Below are 12,016 nucleotides of genomic sequence, written 5' to 3'. Positions count from 1 at the left end.
AACTATGCAGCTCCATCCCTGAACTCTTTGAGTTCCACACCAACAGTCCCAGCAGTCAACATGGATTCCAAGGAAGCTGATGAAGAAAGCCACCCCTCCTCTCCATCCCTTCTCCAGGCAGCAAAACTTTTTCCCAGGGGAAGGCACAGCTCCTCAGCAAGCCGATGGGATACAGAGGTTTGCAGCCTTCAGCAGGCACAGCCCCACTGCAGCCCCTGTGCTGTGGCCACGTGGCAGCTGGTCCCAGCCGGGGAGAGGGATGCTGGGTCTGGATCCCACTGGTGGCCCATGGTGGGATGCGTTCGCCTTTCCCCGGGAGAATGGATTCCTTCACACCAAAGCAATGGCATTAGAATAAACGATTGCTGCTCGATCCCAGGCCCTGCGCTGCCTTCGGTCTGCGCTAACCAAATCCAGCATTTCTAAATATACACTGGAGTCTTATTTTCTCGCTCCGATCTTTATTTGCCTCCGGATAAGCTGAAACAGATGGGGTGTTTCACAACAGCCGCTTGCTGGGCTTGTCAGATGGGGAAGGGCACACCCCTGCTGCTCTTCTGGGAAAAATCCCCTCTGCAGAAGCTCCATGAAGATGATGTCGACCCTCTGACCCTCCTCTGGCCTTCGCTGGGGCCATCATCCACCCATGGGCAGCCTTGGGGCTGCCGCAGAAGGAGTGAGAGGCTGCAGGGGTGGCCAGGTTGGTGGCACAGGCAGGCATGGTGGGCTCTGGGAATCTAGTGGGGGATGAGAAACAACTTCCTCAAGCAGAGGGAAGAGGCATCTAAGGGGAAAGAGGGGAGAAAATGCCATGGAAATCCCATTGTTTCATGGAGTGATGCCTTCCTAGTATAGCTGGAGGTGGCATTGCTTGCTTCAGGGTGCTGGAGGTGGTGTTGGGCTCCTGCAGCCCAGGCAGCCACGGTCCTGTACAAGGAGGGATGTTGAGCTCCTCTGTGGGGTGCAAGGACACCCCATTCACCTCCCCAGGGCTCAGGATGTGGTGCTGTTATAGGGCTGAGGGCAGCCGTGGATGCTGCACATCCCCATGGAGCCTGAATGCTGTGGGGAGCCAGGGGTTCAGAGCGAAGGACTGCCGTGGGCCAGTCATAAAGCTAAAGGGGAAAAGTCATCTCCAGGCTTGAGGTTTTATACTGGAAGCAGGATAAATTCCGGAGCAGAAGGGGCTGGCTTGGGTTTGTCCCCCAAAACAATGGCCCTGCGATCTGGGCAGGAGCCAGGCTGAGCCCTGTGGACTCATGTCACTGGTGGGCCAAACCGGATCCCAGCTCCAGCTGCAGGGCAAAATCCATCCTTCCTTCCCATGCTCGGCAGTGCTGGCGTGATGTGACCCTCCTGTGGGACCTGGCTGCCATCCAGCACCCTTGGGTGCATTTTGGCTTCACCTCCAAGGCAGCATTACCCACAGCTTCCACGGGGCCCTGGGAGAGCCATGCCTCGTGCTGGGGACCTGGGTGAGGCTTCCAGGGGCGCTCCTTGGCTGAGACATCCCACATGGTTCTCGTTTACTGCTATATATTTTGGGGAAGGGGAGAGCTGTCTAAGGAGGAGAGAGGATTGAAATATGAAAGTTAATTAAATAAAACCGTCAGTCAAAGAAAACAAACCTTCCCAGCCCAGCATCCTTCGACTGTTCAGAAGAGATGGGCTGGAGCCAAAACCAGTTGTAGTCGTTTAATGATTTGGCCATGAAGATTTTCACTTACAGGCTGTTTGAGGAAAATAAATGGAAAAGAAAAAAAAATATAAAATATTCCATGCCTGGGGCTCCCTCTTAATAGAGACATAAAGATGACTTTGACATTCCCAGAACCGCAGCGCCCCGGGAAGACATGGGATTTGCATGTTATTGTGCAGGGCTGTTGGAGGAGAGCGGGGAGGGATTTTTCTCTGGAGTGGGAAAGCAGAGCAGCAGAGTCCACATCTCTGAACATCCCCCCTTGCCTCCTCCCCGGGGACGTGCGGAGGGAGAGGTTGTTGCTGGGGCTGTGTGCGGTTACCATTAATGTTTGCTCATTCATGGGATTGATTGGTTTTTAATTATGGAGGCCGTTTGGCATCCTGGCTCTCAGTATCAATGGCAGAAAGGGACTCCTGTGTTCTCCCCTGGAGGTGACATTGCCTCCCCCGGGTGGGGGACCAAGCGCTTGGTAAAGATGCACCATCCCAGGGCTTCAAAGAGCTCTGCTGGCATCTCCCCCAGCCGCGAAGCACGACAGAATAGCAGCACGCTGGGGCTCGGGGGAGTTTTCCACATCCACATCCGTCTGTACCAGCGTTCGCGGCGCCGTTTCGCAAGGCCCTGTGCCCCTGCCCCTCGCATGGAGCCCAGCACTCCACGGGCTCCCTGCTCCGGCCGTGCCCCGCCACGTGCCAGGGGGAAGGCAGCAGGGGCACACAGATCACTTCAATTTGAGTGGAAGTGAGCGGTTGGCATCTGAGCCCTCCACATCCCGAGCTTCCCTTTGCTGGGAGGTTTGGGAACAGCTTGCGGTGGGGGGGGAAACAGACAAAGGCAGATTTGCAATTTTATCAGCGTGTTCAGGAAAAGTCACAGCTGGAAAAGAAATCCAGCCGGCTTCCCGCTGCCGCTGAACCAACCAGCTCTGGGTCCTCGGGGAACGTTTTAAAAACAGCTCCTGGGTTTGCACCTCTGCGAGCGCCGTTTGGCTGTGCGTCCTCTCCATCCAGGGATGCGGCCGTGCCCCACGCTCGGAGGTGCCCATGGAGAGTGGCACGTGCTCAGGTACCTACACCTGCACCGGGTCATCTGCGGGCTCACCTGGCACTGCTCCCACTCGGGGCAAGTTTGGGGCTTGAGACCCAAACAACATCCATTGGCTCTAGCAGAGCTCACCGGGGCGGGCTGGGAGTCATGCAGGCTGGTGTCCCCTGCAGACCTGGCCACGGGAGCACAGTGTCAGGCTGGGACCAAGCCCACAGGTAGGGCCAGGCACAGCGGCCAGGAGGCCCAGAGATGCCCCGAGCTGCAGCCTTGACTTGTGCTGAACATGCAGAACTGGAGTTGGGAAGGCCGGCCCGCTATGCTAACCCTCAAAGTCGTTAATAAAGCGGTAATTAAAAGCACTTGGAAGGAGCAGCCCTGCCAGAAGGAGAGGCAGAGGCACAAGAGCCTTTCATTGTTTGACGGGTTGTGCCCATTCATCCATGGAAGGCAGCCATGGAGGCTCCTGGCTGTGTCCCCTCTGCCCAGCGTGCAGGGTTGTTTATTCCCCCGGTTATGAAACACGGCAGAAGGGCTGTGCAGACACTGGGCACCGAAAATGCTGGGTCCAGGCCTGGCCCTGCAGCTGGGCATGGACCTGAGAGCAGAGCAGGAGCCTCCCCTCTCCTGTTTGCTGGGGACTCCTCACTGATGGCACAGCAGTGGGCAGAGCCGCCCCTGTGCTCTGCAGTGCCCGGGGAGGGGAATGGCATCTCTGGGGGAAGCCCCACAAGTAGTTTTCAGCTCCGATTCACTTCGGGTGGGGACAAGACCCTTGTGAAGAGGCAGGACTCCACCACAGAGCGGGTTGGGGTGTGCAGCTCTGCTAATCCTCTGCTATTGTTCACAGCTCAATTACACCCGACCAGGGCTTCCAAAGCTCAATCCCAGGCTGGTGGAAAACTGGAAGAATGAAGTGAAGGAGAAGGGCCGCATCAACTGTCCCAACAATGTAAGGACTGTCTCTGTTCTGCCACAGGCTAGCTGGTCCCAGCAGGAGGAAGGGGAAGTTTGGGGGGCAGAAACCCACTAAAGCATGTTCTCATTGGGCCTCAGGTGACAGTGATGCTCAGACACTCGTTTCACCTCCTTTCCCTGGGCTTGCTGCCATGCCTGGTTAAAGCATGTCCCACCTTTGGGATCCTCCTGGCGTGCTCAGCCTTGGGGACTGGGCTGATGGTTCAGCATTGCCCAGTTCAGGCTCTGGAGCTGCCTTTGGGAAGCTCCCGAGATCCAGACAGGGGCAAGAGCTGTGCATCCTGTGCTCAGGAGCCTTTTCATGCAGAGAACCTGCTTTTCCCAGAGTTAAGCTGGGCTGGATTTAAGCCAAGCTTTTTAAAGCCCTGCGACAGGCAGCAACCTCAGGGCATGGTGCATGCACTTCATCTCTCTGTGAAAGAGTCTTGGCCTGAGCTGGCGGGGAGGTGAACCCCACCCTGGTGCTGGGCCTGGATTTATCATCCCAAACAAAGCCTTGCTAATGGGAGTTCTGAAGGAGGCTGTTCCCGCAAGGCCGGGGGAGCCAGGCTGCCTAATTAATGTCATACACAGGCACTTGAAAAAGACGGTTGCTCAGAAACTGGTCATGCTGCTGCCTGGGTGATTTCTCCTCTCCCTTAAGCCTCTGCTGTGGCTCCAAGAACTCCTGTAGCCCAGCAGGACCTCCCGACAGCTCGCAAATGTACCGTTTTCCACGGAGACATTTAGGGGAGACGTTTTTCAGCCTGTTGCAGAGGGATGTGGCCACATGACTCCCATTAGCACTAATAGGAAACGTGTGACCAGAGCCCTCGGCGCCTCGCAGAGCATTAACCTCACACTGCTCAGCCTGGACCGGTGGCTGTGCTGGCTCAGCGGGCTCCTGGCCCCGGCTCAGAGGAAGGCAGATGAGGGGGATCGTGTCTAACCCTGCTTTGTTTCTTCCTGCAGTTCTGTGAAGCCATTTACTCCAGCGTCTCGGGGCTGAAAGCTCACCTGGCCAACTGCAACAAGGTGGGTCCCTCCTTTTACACCCTTGTCTCAGAGGTGGCTTTGGGGTTTGGTTTTCTCTTCCCTCCCAGCTGCTTTGGAAGGCACAGGCCAAGGGACAATGCACAGGCTGAGAGGCTCGAGCAGAGCAGATGGGAGGGAGGGAATGTAGCTGCCATCTCAGCTGTGGAGCAGAGGTCCCACAACACAAACATCTCCCTCAAGAGCCAAGACCTCTAACACATGGAGCAGTCTCAGGGATACAGCAGTGGGACCAAGCCCTCCTGCCTCATGTACTCCCATCCCTCAGTAGCCCTAGCCCAGCTGGTTTCTGCAGCCCCTAAATCATTCATGAGCCTTTGATTACTCAGCAGCTCACACAGCCACACATCAGCCCCAGCACCTCAGAGCCAAGGAGCTGGGTGTTGGAAACTGAATGTTCCCTGGGGCAGGTGGGAGTCAGGAGTCTTCCTCCATTGATTTAGGCAGCCCTGCAACCCCTCTGGAATCCCAGCTGGAGGGATGCTGTTGTGGTACCTCCTGGGATGAGCTGAGGCTGGAAGAGGCGGCCGGTCCATGCAGAGACCAGTGCCCTCCTGCCTGAGGGAGCAGCCCTGAACTCCAGTGGCCTGCAGCTGCCACAGGGGAGGGAGAGGGAGCTCAGAGTAGGTCCCTCAAACTGGAACTGAGTAAGAGCTGCAAAAGCTTTATACCCTGAAACATTTCCAGCTGCAGCTTCCATTGAATGGAGCTTCCAGGAGGCAGCTCCAATCCATATCCCATGGTTATTAAAAACACCAACTCCTGCACTCCTCCAGCGCTAGCTGGAACAGCAGCCCTTAATGAGATCATTTAGAAAATGGGCTGCAGAGATCCAGCAGGAGAAGCTGGATTTATGCAGGATAAAAGAGCAAACACAGGAGACTGGGGCAGCTCCTCTGCTGTCCAAGGGAAAATGGAGCTGGTTTCTGGCTGGTTCCATGCACAGGAAGCAGCCAGGATCTGCATGAGCATTTCCATGAACCACAGAGCTGCACACTCTATCTGGCACAGCTGGGACCGGGTGCTGGGGGGGTCAGCACTGGGGGAATTCCAGCTCTGTGACCCCCACACCACCATCAGTTGGCTTCTTCCCCTTACCGAGGATTTAGTTTGGTTACATGTGCCATCAAATTGGGCATAAATAAATTATAACCCCTCCAGAGCTGGCCTGTGATTCCTGCTGTAAAATCCTGCAGAGCTGGTTGCAGTACATCAAGCCTGAGCGAGAGCAGAGGCTGCTCCCAGGCAGCACCCCACCCTCAGTGGGGATTGATGCACCAAGGTGATTTTGCATGAGTATTCCTGAAGCCAGTCTGTAGTGTGGCCAGCCCTGTCCTCTCCTGAAATGAGAGACCCATCTAACTCCAGATTTACAGCTACGGAGAAATTCCCAGGGAGGAAATATATTGCCTGGAGGGGCCCATCCATAACCCCCTCGTCAAGAGAGAGCACATTATCTCTTGTGTGCCGTGACCTGCGGCAGAGCCGGGGGATCCATCATCCCACCAGGGCTCTGATGACAGGAATCCAGCAGTCACTGTGGCTCTTTGACAGCATAAAAGGAAAATTAGGTGAGTGTTGGACATAAATCTGATGGTGGTTCAGTCCCGGGAGAGCACAGATCTGTTGACAGCGAGGACACAGGGCGATGGCCTCATCAGCCCCGGGACACACCTGATGTCTGTGGTGACACTGGGGACACACAAGGCTGCAGCACGGGCTGAAAATCAGAGAGAAGATGTGGCTGTGAGCTCCTGGCCTGGCACCGAGGCCAGTAGTGATCTGGTGCTTTAGACATGAGTGTTTATTTTGTGTCACTTTGAGGTCACAGGGGAGTCAGGGCCAGGGAGGCCACCCCTCTGGGCCACTTCTGGCTCTGCAGGAGGCTGCTCTGTCTTGCAGGGAGACCACCTGGTGGGCAAGTACCGCTGCCTCCTGTGCCAGAAGGAGTTCAGCTCCGAGAGTGGTGTCAAGTACCACATCATCAAGGCTCACTCGGAGGTAAGGAAGCAGCTGGAGCTGGGCTGGGCTGGTCCCCGCTCTGAAGTGCCCATCCTTGGGCTGTCCCTCTCCATCCATCCATCCATCCATCCATCCATCCATCCATCCATCCATCCATCTGTGAGCTTGGCAGCAGCTCCCAGAAGCACAGCAATGCTGTGACAGCCTTGGGGGGTCCTCCCTAACCCCCAGGCTGAGCAGTTTGTCCTGGGGAGGTGATGCCGGTGGGGTGTGGGGTGGGCCAGGCTCGGGTTGTGTGTGCTGGTGCCGGTGCCAGTGCCTGGCCTCTGGACAGTCACTAACCCCCGTGTCACCCCACGGACACAGAACTGGTTCCGAACCTCCTCAGAGGCCAGCCGGAAAAAGAAAAACAGGGAACAGCTTTCTTCCAGCAAAGAGGAGAAAAAGAAAAGCACAAACGGGAAGAAAAGAGGGAGGAAACCCAAGGAGAGGCCTCCAGAAATGTCTCCGAAGGGCAAAGAAAGCATGGCAGCAAAGACTAATCACAAGAAAACCCTCGAGCACTGGGAAGGCTCCCGGGGCAGCCCCGAGGGGGACGAGCATGTCCCCAAACCCCCGAGCCAGCGGAAGGGAGGAGCCAGCAAGATGCCTGAGAAATGAGCAGCTCAGAGACTTGTGTCCGAGGATTCGTTTACAGCCCAGGGTAACAGGGTGGGGGTCTCTCCCGGTTTTATGTCCTCTCCTTCCCATCCCACCTCCCTTCCCCCCACCCTCCTCTCACCCTCTTTTTACAAAAAGAAAGGAAAAAAAAGAAAAAAAAAAAAAAGACAGAAAATACCAATTAACCACTTTAAACTAAAGTCACGGACCTTGTTTCACACTGGAAAACAAACAGGATCAAGGAAGCTGGACCGTTCTCCACCCCCTGCCTATGTACATACCCCTCGGTGGGACCCCGCTGCCTCCCCCGGCCCGTGATTCCCTTCCCCTGCACCAAACTGGTGACGCTTGAGTGAAAGAGAAGTGCAATAGCAGCGGGTCCCGTGAACGGGGACCCTCCGCCAGCAGCTGCGTGCCGAGGCAGGGAGCTGCCCGCCTGCCCGGCAGCCTCCAGCGGGCCCCAACCTTCCAGCTCCAGGGCGATGTTTCCAAAGATGTTTGACCTGGTTGGGCAGAGGGTCCGGCAGCGGGTGCTGGTGGGGTCGGCAGTACCTTCCCTGCAGCCTCAGGTCGAGGGAGAACGCGTTTGGCAGGGATCGGCTCCGTGGGGTGTTGGCTTGGCAGGGTTTGTCTCGGCGGCGCAGGCAGAGGAGGGAGCAGGGAACGTGGGGCTGGGGGTGCGGGGGGCAAGAGCGGGAGATAGGACTGGTCGGGTTGGAGGGTTTAATGGAAAGTTGGGGGAATGTTGTGGGCACCGTGGAGCGTGGCAGTGCGACCACGGAGGGGGCACAGTGAGGGAGCTGTGCCTCGGTGCTCGGGTTCTGTTCGCGAATGCAGCTGGCAGTGCCAGGGTCAGGGGGAGATGGTAGCCATCAACCTGCCCCCCTGACCCGGGGGGCATCCAAGGGTTATTCAGGGTCCCACTGTGCTCTATCCAATCACACCAGAGGGAGGAGTGGGGCTCGGTTCCCCATTTGCAGCCGTGGGAGGTGTGTGATGGGGACAGGGGCAGCGTCAAGTGACAATCACGGGTCCTGCTTTGGGGCAAGCCCAGCCGCTGCCCAGGCACCTCCTGCTCCCCTTGCCCCTCTGGGCCGGGACCCGCTGTAGGAGGAGTCTCTGCTCCCAAAGATGTATCTGAGCCCCTGATCATCCCCCTCAGGATGGGAGGTCCCTGTGGTGCTGTCCCTGCTTGTGCTCTTCCCCCTGGGCTCTTCTTTGCACCTGTGTTGACATGGTCATCACACCTCGCTCCAGCCCAGAGGGAACCCTCCCTGGACCAGGACATATCCGTCTCCAGACAAAACCAGGCTACCTCGGTCCTTGGGAAACAAGCACGTTTCCTCTCGGTAATGGAACAGAAAACCTTAATTCAATTTTTTCCCTATGCAGAGCCAGGAAAGTGGCATCGGAGGGAGAGCTTCTGCTTTTGCTTTAATCAGTTCAAACCTCAGTCCTCGCTTTCCGAGGAGTCACTGCTCCTTGCTGCCCGCTAGAGGCTCGGGATCATTCCCTGGCTTCGAGCAGTGGCTCAGTCATAATTAACATCCTCCACTGGCAGGTTATTCCAGCCGGGCAGGGAGGGGGGGTTGGTGGGGGCTGAAGCCAGGGCAGCTTCTCGGGGAGCCAGGTCTCCTGCTCTGTCCACAGCTCCAGCCCCTTGATCCATGCTCTGCATTGCCCAGCGAGCTGGGCAGGTGCCTGCGGGTGAGGGAGCGTGCTGGAGCACTGCTGGCTGCGCCGGGCCTCGAGGCAATTAGCGAGAAAGCCTAATTAGTCGCTGCGGCACAGCCTGGTCACTGCTTGCTCTTCATCTGGACCTGCATTTGGATGGTGTCACCGGGGTAGATCCTGCCTCCCCAGGAAAGGGGGGGAGCTCCAGGGGAGTGTAGGATGTACACGCTTGGAGCTGCTCGCTGTTTGTCACGGCAGGGACGTGGTGGTGCTGTCCTGGCAGTGACTTTCTCTGGTGCTGTGCCCTCACTGAAGCCACAATGGCTGGGAGGGCAGTGAGCCTCCCATCCCAGGAGGGTATTTGGGGGGCACACTGGAGCTGCTGGGGAGGCCGGCAGGAGCAGGAAGGTCACAGCGGGCAGAGAGGGGGACCTGGCACTGACATCTCTGCAAAGGGGCAGAGGGAGCCTCTGCATCCCAAAATCACGTCCCACCACGGAAGAAAGCCCTCGGGAAAGCTTCATGCCCTGACCCAGGGAGGGCGACCCAGCTGGCCCAGGCTGCTGGCTTGGACAGTCACCACACAATCCCCAGCGCCTCCCCTTGTGCACAGCCCGGGGTTCCATTCTCATTAATGTGCAATTAATTGGCTTCTTGTTGATTAAATTAACAGCAGTGTGCTCCATGATGGGGGAGCCCTGGGAACTGCTCAGGGCGGGGGAGACCCAGGGAAGGGCCAGCCTGGGGGGTTGTCATGGAGTGCACAACAAAACCCAACCTCTGCTTCCTTAACGAGATTGTCTGCAAAGGACCGTCCTGGGAGGAGCAGGGACAGCTGTGGTGGCCTCACAGAGTGACACCAGCCTGGAGGGGACCCCAGGGACCATCTGGGGTCTTAGGGTCGGCAGCAGGAGCGGCGGTCCTGGTGCTCTCCTTCACACCTCAGACCTGGGAAACGCTCACAGCCCTGGTGAGGGCAGCACTGTGGTCAGTTGGGAATTGCCATGAGAAAGTGAAATCTTCAGAACACCAGCAGCTGCCAGCGAGTGGGCAGGGCTGAGTGACACCACTGAGTGACACCACAGTGGCATTGCTGGGGCCAGCAGGTTGTGCCCCTTCAGGTGCTCCCAGCGAGGCAGCGCCAGCTGGGAAACCACCTTGATCCAGAGGGAGGGGCAGAGGCTGCAGGACCAGATGGGGGCATGAGGTGTCCTGTCCCCTTCCATCCCATCATCTGCAGGGTTTGGGAGTTTTGTCACCCTGGGGACAGTGACACTGTGGTCCCACACGTCCGCTGTTGTGGAAACCCACCATCCCGTCACCCGTGTCCCTAAGGAAAGGGCTAAACCTCTGTGGGAGCAGGGATGGACTGCAACCCTGTGGGAAGACCTCATGGAAAGCTTCAGTCCCAGGGGGCTGCTGTGGCTGAGGAACCCCTGGCACTGACACCACACCCTGGTGGGGGTGTCTGTGCTGCGCCAGCTCCAGGCAGGAAGCGAGGGCCAAATCCAGCCACAGTGGGTGGAGCTGCCTGGGCCTGGAGCATCTCTCACACCCAGGAACCTTGGGAGCGTTTTGTTCTTTTCTTTCTCTCCTCGTGACACCCATCCCACGGCATATCCGAATGTTTCTCGTCGATGCCAGTTATTAGTGCATAAGTGTATTTTGGGGAAAAAATGAAAACATTAAAAAAAAAATAGGAGAAAAAAAAAAGAATTTTCAATTTATCACTTGTAACCATATATATAAATATATAAATATATATATTAAAAAGTGTTTATTTGCAAAAAAAAAAAAATAAAATTGTTTTAACGGTAAACTATCTTATAATAAGCTCCCGATTTGTGACGATCTGTTCTTTTGTTAATCATTGACAAATCCTCAGTTGGAGAGTACTGTCCGAGCAGCTGAGCCCCCGCGGAGGCGCTCCCTGTACTGTATGTATGAAACAGCTGTATCAAATAAATGGTTATTGATTTTTTATTAGCACTGCTGTCATCGTTATTTGGCATTTCGGAGGGAGGGTTGGACGTGGGATCCAGTGGGTTTGGATTTGTCCTTCCCCTGTCCACTGGGGATTGAGCCCAGGGGTGCCCCCAAAACTGGGATGGGGAGGGTGGGGAGGGTGAGGACTAGGGATGCTTCCTGCACTACCACTTGGCACAGCTGGCAGTGCTGGTGACAGAAGGATCTCCAGAGGATCCCCGGTGCCCACAGCCCAATGTCCAGCTGCCCCCCACTCCCCTATTTTAGGGGTAGAAATCCCCCTAAAGCTGCTCCCAGTCCACCCATGCCATCAGCAGCGTCCAGGGTCTCCCAGCCCCAGGGGCCGCATCCAGCCCAGGACCTCTCCTCCCTGGGGAGTTCTGCGGGACCCAGGCCCCACCTCCCGGCCCTCCCGGCGTGGGAATAAATCCTCTTCTGCTCCATAATGTTTTCTTTGGCACCGAACCCAAGTCAGGGACAGATTTAGACTGATCTCCCCTGATCTGGCTGAGAACCCGACCCTTCCCCATGGACGCTCCAGGCTCCCCAAAGGCAGGATGGGGACTCCAGAAGCAGCACTTGCCTTGCCCCCCCCCCTCCCCAAACATGTGGTACCCCAAACCTCTGCCCCGGGGACGCCAGACACGAGATGGGAGCACGATGTTGAGTAAAACCAGATCCCACCCAGCACCCTGGGACCCCCACAGGGCTGGGGTCCCCCAGCTTCTCCACTCCCCGTGCCCAGTGACCAGGTCAGGGCCTGGAACTGCCCAAACCCTGCTGCCCCCAGCTCTGCTGGCAGCGATAGGGGGTGGGGGGAAAACCCTTTTCACTCCACGGCACCTATCAGTACCCAAAGCCTCTACCTGCACCCCACAGCCCCCCTCATTGTGCCCTACAGCTCCCAGCCACGCTGAGATCACCCTGCGGTGCTCACCTGGACCCCACAGCTCCCACCACCCACCTGCACCGCACATC

The 12,016-nt window shown here is 57.1% G+C and overlaps 1 protein-coding gene across 4 annotated transcripts in view; it reads left to right on the top strand.

Annotated features, from left to right (window-relative positions):
- Window positions 1-11,038, top strand: part of ZNF512B (zinc finger protein 512B) — a 29,812-nt gene extending 18,774 nt beyond the window's left edge. For all 4 annotated transcript variants that reach the window (XM_050313696.1, XM_050313693.1, XM_050313697.1 and 1 more), the window contains 4 exons: window positions 3,597-3,698; window positions 4,676-4,738; window positions 6,659-6,757; window positions 7,085-11,038. In XM_050313696.1, coding sequence (XP_050169653.1) covers window positions 3,597-3,698; window positions 4,676-4,738; window positions 6,659-6,757; window positions 7,085-7,378 — 558 coding nt within the window. In that variant the 3' untranslated portion in view covers window positions 7,379-11,038. The remainder of the gene's footprint in view (window positions 1-3,596; window positions 3,699-4,675; window positions 4,739-6,658; window positions 6,758-7,084) is intronic.
- Window positions 11,039-12,016: the final 978 nt, after the last annotated feature.

This window comes from Myiozetetes cayanensis, unplaced genomic scaffold (genome assembly GCF_022539395.1).
Source record: "Myiozetetes cayanensis isolate MyiCay16 unplaced genomic scaffold, myiCay2020 scf19, whole genome shotgun sequence".
Lineage (NCBI taxonomy): Eukaryota > Metazoa > Chordata > Aves > Passeriformes > Tyrannidae > Myiozetetes > Myiozetetes cayanensis.
This window is presented reverse-complemented; position numbering and strand designations above follow the sequence as displayed.